Source organism: Otolemur garnettii, unplaced genomic scaffold (assembly GCF_000181295.1).
Source record: "Otolemur garnettii isolate 467f Iridium unplaced genomic scaffold, OtoGar3 scaffold00165, whole genome shotgun sequence".
NCBI lineage: Eukaryota > Metazoa > Chordata > Mammalia > Primates > Galagidae > Otolemur > Otolemur garnettii.
In genome coordinates, this window is record NW_003852560.1 from 1709177 (window position 1) to 1717434 (window position 8258).

General features: G+C 40.9%; 1 protein-coding gene across 1 annotated transcript in view; it reads right to left on the reverse strand.

Moving 5' to 3' along the window:
- The window catches only part of CHRM3 (cholinergic receptor muscarinic 3), a 77808-nt gene extending 72191 nt beyond the window's left edge, over window positions 1-5617 (reverse strand). Inside the window, exon 1 of the mRNA XM_003800083.3 lies at window positions 5493-5617. Within this exon, the coding sequence (XP_003800131.2) occupies window positions 5493-5497 (5 nt within the window). The 5' untranslated portion in view covers window positions 5498-5617. The remainder of the gene's footprint in view (window positions 1-5492) is intronic.
- Between the last annotated feature and the right edge of the window lie 2641 nt (window positions 5618-8258).

Sequence of the window (8258 nt, forward strand, 5' to 3'; positions counted from 1 at the left end):
AAAAAAAAAAAAAAAAGAGGATGCTGATGCCTGTCTGCCTTCTGGGCAGGACGACACTACATGAGGGGGAAATCCCCAGTTCTAACTGCTTCCAAAGCTGCTTCCAAAGGCTTGCTGCTTAATTCCTGATGAAATACCAAAAAGGTTGCCTTTAATCTATAGAACCTCTGATTCCATTGCCATGGCTCTTAGTGAATTATGATCTAAAATGTTGCAGGCAAAAGATCCTCCCCTCCTACCAGGCAGCTCTGGGTCTGGGTTGGGGACCTCCAGCCCCCACATTTGAGGCTGAACTTCTGACTTCATTTCCAGGCAATGGATATTTGCCAGACTAACTTTGAAATGACAAATGGTTCCTTTTCCCATGACTCTCAACAGTTCCATCAGTCTCTGGGATAGTCTTTCTATAACTGGAGATAAAATTGTGGAAGATGAGTTCTCATTTTTCTGCTTATGTTTCTTAAAATGGCCAGGACTCTTTCCAATATAAGGTCAGGAAGAGAAATATATTTAAAAAAATCATACACAAAGAAAAATGATTCCTTTCCGTGTCCTGATGGCCTGCTTCCTCAATTGATCAAGAGGGTATTGATTTAGAACTTGGTGGGGAGGGCTTTGAGGTCAGACCACCAGCGGGGGCTGGAAGGACCTTCTTCTCCTCCATCCAGACTGACAGTGCGAGAATCGGGATCTTCCACTGACCTTCACCTTTCAAATAAAGGAGTCAAATCATTACAGATGAAGATCTCAGAAACTATCCGTTCAATATCTTCCCCTCAGAGTCGAGAAAACACACAGGTGAAAAGACTGCACAGAGGCTCCTGGTTGGTGAGGGTGCCTTGGGGTTGGGCCCGTGTCCTGACACCCTGGACTGTGTTCACTTCTAAGCAATGCTGCTTTTATCTCTTAGTGACATGGGACCAAGCAGGAAATAAAGAAATGTTGCATAGCGCTGCCATTTCTTAAGTGTGCATTTAAAATCCAAAGCCCACGTTAAAAAAAAAAAAATCTCAAACACAAAGAGAGACAATTTGGAAAAGCTCCTCATGAACTGAACAGGGGAATTTGCCACCTCCTCAGCCAAGTGTTAGTACTAAATATTCTGAAATTAGGAAGGAGGAACCACCAAGCAAAGCATGGTTGATTCAGAGAGGTGAGAGGCTGCAGGGGGTTGTGCAGAGACCCTGAGTAGCCGGACAATGCCCACAGCTCAGGGGCATTGCTGGGTCCCTTTGCTCATGGGAGCAGTGTCACCATGGGTGCCCTTGTCTTCTTGTAAACAGCTCTCGGGCATGCGTGTTCCACAGACACGTTCACTTCTGGATCCTGGAGGCATCGTGCTAAATTTCCCATGCACTGCCTTGAGTTGCACGCCTTTTGACTGAGTGTGCAGAAATAAACCATACATTTTCTAGCATTTGCCTAAGTTATCTCTTTTATCCTAACACTAACCTCAAGAAGTACCCGTCTTAATCTTCATCCCACAGATGTACGCAGAGAATCTCAGAAAGAACTGCCCCCAAATACGTACAGCCAATAAATGACCGGGGCAGGATTAACTGAATTCTTCCCGATTGGGAAATCCATGGTGCTTAAAAGGGCACATTTCACAAACAGTCCATCGTAAGTTACAGTTCCAGGGCAAGGGTATCATTTTGCCATTAAAAATAATTCCTTGAAAGATATGCAGACATTTCAAATATCAAACATCTTTCAAATTCCTTAAAAGATTAGGAAGGGGTGGTATTTGAGCAGAGAGAAGGAATTAGAATCACGTAGAACTCCTATTTACTTTTTCTCTGTGTCAGGCAATGTTACAAGTGCTTACCAGATATTAACTGACTAGATCCTCGTACAATCCTACTGTTATCCCCACCCCAGGTGTGGGGAATCTGAGCACAGAGAGGTTGAATCATTTGTTTAAGGTCACACAGTAAGTGGCAGGGCTGGGTTTCACAACCCTGTCTGGCTCCATAAACTCTGCTTTACCCATTTAGCTGTCCTGTCTTTCCTTGCCTTCCCTACAGATCACGTAAGTAGAATTTTAGTACGGCTGCTCCGAGAAAAAACACAGAAGACTGATACATGTATTCTACAATTTACTTCAAAATACATGCTTTTTATTTTTTTTAAGGGTAGTACTGATTTAATCAAAGAATAATTATAGTGCTTGACAACATAATTTTATTCTATCACTGATAGGAAGTGATCATATATTTCAAAAATTTGATATGCTATCTCTTAATGACTTGCATGTTTCCTCTTTCTCTTAATTTCTTTTTTTTTTCTATTAGATCATAGCTGTGTACATTGATACTGTCATGGTGTACAGTGTGCTATTTTTATATACAATTCGAAATATTTTCATCAAACTGCTTAGCATAACCTTCATGTCATTTTCTTAGTTATTGTGTTGAGACATTTATATTCTTTATTTAGAAAGATTCACAGGTACCCTTAAAAGATAAACCATAGACGTGATCCCACCAATCACCCTTCCTCCACCCATCTTCCCCCCTCCCTTCTCCTGGATGGAGCTGGAAAATATTCTTCTTAGCAAAGTATCTCAGGAATGGAAGAAAAAGTATCCAATGTACTCCGCCCTACTATGAAACTAATTTATAGCTTTCCTATAGCTTTCCAATTATAGCCCAAGAATACATGCTTTTTAAATAAAAAAAGTACAGTAGCAAGTGGTTTAGAACCCTAAAATTTCTGGCATAATTCTTGGTATCAGTGGAAACTAAGCTAATCAACTTTATAAAAATTCTAAAATTTATTCTTTTTTGTTCAAAAAGAGAGAGAGAAGGAAAAAAAATCACTGAGTTCCTTCAGATGACTAAATTAGTTCCTTCCTGGTTCCAATGGACTGTACCAACTGGGAAGGCCTTTGACCAAGTTGATACTAATCTGTAGTTCAAGCACAGAGAGGTAGAGACTCCACAGATTGCAAAGCTAGAAAGTTTCTTCCTCTATTATGGAGGAAACTGAAGCTCAGAGAGGCCAAGAGTCTCACTGCTGGAATCAGACTTAGAACTGTGAACTCCACACAGAGCTACGGTTAAACAATCCAGTCTACCACAGGCACTCATGAATTTCACTCTACCTCAGTCACAAAGAAATGAAAACAAAACAACAAAAACAAAAGCAAGCTGACATAAAGGACATTTCACAAAAGCAAGTGTCCGCACGCCTGCTACAGCACATCACATATGGCTGTGTCCCCAGATCCACCACCCTCAGACATCCCATCCCTCAGCGGATCCCTTTGACTCTACTTCACATATGTCCAGAATCTTCGTTTAAGCCACAATCATGGTCCTTCCTGCAAGAATCTCCTAAGGGCTCTCCTTCCTCATCCTGGACCTCCTCCCACCTCCCACCCACTATGCACACAGCAGTCAAAGTTACGCTTTTTTATTTTTTTGAGACAGAGTCTCACTCTGTTGCCCTGGGTAGAGTGCTGTTGCGTTGCGGCTCACAGTAACCCCAAACTCTTGGGCTCAAGTGAATCTCTTGCCTCAGCCTCCCAAGTAGAGGTGCCTGCCAAAATGCCTGGCTATTTTTTGAGACAAGGTCTTGCTCTTGCTCAGGCTGGTCTCGAACCCCTGAGCTCAGGCAATCCACCCGCCTTGGCTCCCCAGAGTGCTGGGATTACAGGTGTGGGCCACCGTGCCTGGCCACAGTGACACTTCTACAACACAAGTCAGATCACGTCATTGCTCAGCACAGAATCCCTGCAATCTCCTCCCATTTATTTAGAGCAAAATCCGAATCCATATTATACATCCAGTCTACCTTCCTGATATTCTCCCACCCTGTTCTCCCCCCTCTGGCCTACTGCTCTCTGGCAATACCACGTCTGTGCTGTCCCCCGAATCTCCACACGTGCTTCTACCTCAGCCTTTCCCATTCCTGTCTTCTCTTCCGTGACCTAGTCCCTTCCCAAAGTGCCATTATTTCAAACAATTCTTTGCTTAAATGTCATTGCATCAGAGAGTCCATCTCTGCATATACTATGTAAGCCATCTGATTTTTGTCTTGCCTTCTGCGACCGTTTTTATTCAGGACAGTCATTGTCCCATGATGTGGCATGTGTGTGTATGTATGTGTACACCCACACATGTGTGTGTACAGGTATCTGTGCCTATGGACCTGTATCCATGGTGCAGGCATCTATTACTGTGTGTATTTATGTGTGTTTATCTGTGTGTGTCTGTGCACATGTGTATCCGTATATCTATGTGTGTACATCTATGTGTATCCACGGGTGTCATTGTGTATATACTTACGTTTGCATCTATTTATTTGTATGTATGTATGTGCATATCATTAAGTCTTTGTATGTAGATATACAGTATATATTTATTTTTCCTAATAGGAATATAACCTCAAAAAGGGTTTATTCACCACTTAATTTGTGTTTATTTCACAATTGCATCCTTGGTGTCGAGAACATAATAGATGTTTAATAAAAAACGGCTGAATGAGGAATAAATGATTTATGAGAGTCATAGTGATCTGAAACACATGGAAAAAATTAAATTATTTTTCGAATATTTTTAAAAAGAACAGAAAGAATTATATGGCACACGTTATAATAGGATGTCTTAATTTAAAATGCATTAAAATTATTCTAGCATTCTAGTGTTCTGTAAAAATGGTTGTAGTTCTGTATGACTTAGTGCCTCAAATTTATGAAGGGTGAGGTTTTACTGTTAGGTGGTAGCTATGCTGAATTTCTTTACATTACATTAGTACTTCTAAGAATTTTTTTTATTCTTCATTTATAGTGAAATATATGGTGGCTATAGATTTATCCAATCTCTTAGCAAAAATAATTATGAGGAGGAAGTAATATTATTTATTTCCAGGCCCTGATCTAAACCTTTTTGCCATCCTAAATCATTTACCACATTGACGATCACTCTGGGAAAAAATTTTTTTGTCCCCTTGGGGCTACAGTGTTTTATTAGATCAAGGTAAGTGAAGAGATGTATGAGTTATGTGCTTCACAGGGCCCCATGCTCAAAACTAGTATAATTTAATTATAACTCACATGACAGTTAGCACAGAAGGTATCAAAAAATGTATACATATTTTAAGAAAGAAAAAAAACTACATTTAAATTGTAATAATATATTCCAATGATAAAAGATAAATACAAATCACGTTTGAGCACCTCTTATAATTGCAAAAGTCAAATGTGTCTTGAATGTGACAATTTCCATACAGTTTTTTCCTTTCTTAAACTGTGTATAAATATTTTTGGCATCCCCTGTATGTTAATCCTCCAAAGCCTCTGTAGTAGGAACTCTTATTACCTCTAATTTAGCAGTGAGGAATCAGAGATACCCAGAGTTAAATACCCCCATCAAGGTCACGCAGCTAATCAGCAGTGGAAACAGAATACCAAGGGCCATTTGTCCAATCTTCTTTTCAGTCATCCACTGTTTAATTAAAAAAAAAAAAAACACCTCCTGTGTATCTACAACATACCAGGAGCTGAGTTAAGTTACCAGGTTGCAAAATAATGATGTAATTTCTATCATCACGATCCTCAGGGCACAGGACAGAAGAGTGGACCAGATGTCAGGCTGGCCAAGAGACCAGCTCCCCAGGAGAGATGGAAACCAGAAATATCTAACTGGGCAAGGGATGGTCCTTTCTCCCACGTGTAATTCCTATTTTAAGGGTGGAGTCAGTAAACATTGTAGCATGATCCAAGCTCTATCTTTTCCTTCCCCAGACTCTTCTTCTGAAATCATAAAGAAAGGGATTATTTCAGCAATCAGCGGCCTGAGTTTTGATGTTTGTCTCTGTGGGCGGCCTTGAATTGTAGCTGTGCCACTCTTGTTGTGCTTCATCCAGTTTTTCTTGACATCTGAAGAGGCAGCTTCTCTGGGGAGTGTATTTTTGTATTTCTCCATATGCTGCTTTTTGTCTCCTCACATATATTGCCAATAAGACTTGTGAGTTCCACCACGGGCCAGATCTGCAACTGAAGTTTAGCGTTGGCCTCGAAAGAAATACATTATTATTATTTTCACTGGCTCACGTCTTTCTTTTGTAGAAATGAGATTAATTTCCTTGCACTTTTCCTTACAGTCTGAGGCACTTCTTCTATCTTACTTCATCCATTTTTTTGTAGAGTGCTCAGAGGCTTCCTTTATTCATGATTACACTTGCGTCCACCATTTTTCAAAAATCTATTTAAGGAAGTGCCCTCTGGCCAGGGGTGGGGATCCTGGGACCTCAATCTTGGTCCTGAAGTGCAGCCTTTGACTGAATCCAGATTTTACAGGACAAATTCATCCTGATGGTGAAGAATGTCCTCTTTCCTCTTCACCTTCTCTCAGGACCTGTGATTTTCGGTCATGTTCAGGTAAGTTGACTGAGCATATTTGTTTATCAAATGTTTTCAGGGTTTAGAGAACATTATAAATAACAACCAGGATTATAAGACAGGCATAGGCGGTTCCCTCAAATCCCTCACAAATGAAGAGGGAAAGGGAATGAACATATGCAATTTTAGAAAACATTTTTTAAAATTCTGGTAAAATGCACACAACATAAATTTGCCATCTTAACCGTTTTCAAGTGTACAGTTCAGTGGGATGAAGTAGGAGCGTTCACATTGCTATGCGACCCTCATCACCATCCATCTGTACGACGTTTTTCATCTCGCAAAGCTAAAACCCTGCACGCATTAAACACTGACTCTTCCTCCCTCCCTCCCTCCCTCCAGCTCTTGGCAATTTTCTATCTTTTTAAAATAATGTTTGGGGAATTATTGAGGGTATAATGAGCCAGGTTACCCTGCTCACTTTTGCGGGGTTAAGTCCCTCTATTAATGGTGACCCGCGATAGTGTCACACACCATGGACTCCACCCCCTTCTCTCCTTCCTTCTCCCCCCACCCCCAAACCCCCTCCCTCCACCATGTACTAGTATCAATTGTTCTCAAATCAGAATTGAGTACATTGGACTCTTGCATCTCCATTCTTAGAGTCCCTTACTAAAAAGAATATATTTCAAGTCCATCTAAATTAATACAAAAGATGTACAGTCATCATCCTTTTTAGTGGCTGAATAGTATTCCACGGTATATGTATACCCCAGCTTGTTAATCCATTCCTGGATTGGTGGGCATTTAGGCTGTTTCCATAGTTTGGCAATTGTAAATTGAGCTGAAATAAACAGCCTAGTGCAAATGTCCTTATGATAAAAGGATTTTTATTTCCTTCTGGGTAGATGCCCAGTAATGGGATTGCAGGATCAAATGGGAGGTCTAGTTTGAGTTCTTTGAGGGTTCTCCGTACTTCCTTCCTTTTGACTACTCTAGATTCCTCATACTATGTATACGTGGAATCATGCATTAGTTGTCCTTTTGTGACGACTTATTTCACTTAGCATACTGTCCTAAAGATTCATCTCTGCTATACTGTACATCAGAATTTCCTTCTTTTTTAAGGTGGAATAACATTCCACTGCATGTGTACACTATGCTTTGTTTACCCATCAACCACTGATGGACACTCAGGATGCTTCCACTCCTGGCTGTTGTGAATGATGGTGCTATGAACTTGGAGTGCAAATACCGGTTCAAAGCTCGAGTAATTTTAAAGGCTCAGAGCCAGTGAATGACAATAACACACACACACCATGAAAAGTCACAGCTAGATGCAAATGCCGAGGGCACTGGGGGAAGCACTGAAGCCAAATGAGAACTCTGTAGCTGTAGAATTGCTGAGTGGCACTTCCAAGGTGTAAGAGAAAAGATTTGAACGTGAGGAAAGAGAATAATTTATTTATCATAGAGAGGCATAATTTATTTATTGTGCATAGAAAAAACATATAGGTTATGAAGTGAGTGATATTGAGGGTAGAACAGGAATGGGACATTCTCTAGGTTAGAATAGGGAATGTTTGCCTGGATAAAATGAGGAGAATGCTAGTCAACTGGTATGAAACATTAATGATGGAGAGTTTACTGTTGGCACGGAGCAAGCACTACAATGAAGAGATGGTGTGTGCTCCGTACTAAGGAGCACTCACTGGGTGTGCCCTGCGGGGGTGGCTGGAGAGGCTTGCTCAGCCCACCTGTAACTCCGTGCTCACCATGGTGTTTGCCCCAGTAGGGGCTCAGTAAATACACATCAAACACAAGAACGAATGAACAAACTACAAAGGACGATTGTCACTGATGAAGATGGGCTGAAGTTGAGAAGCTGGGATTGCAGGATTTGGTTGAAGGA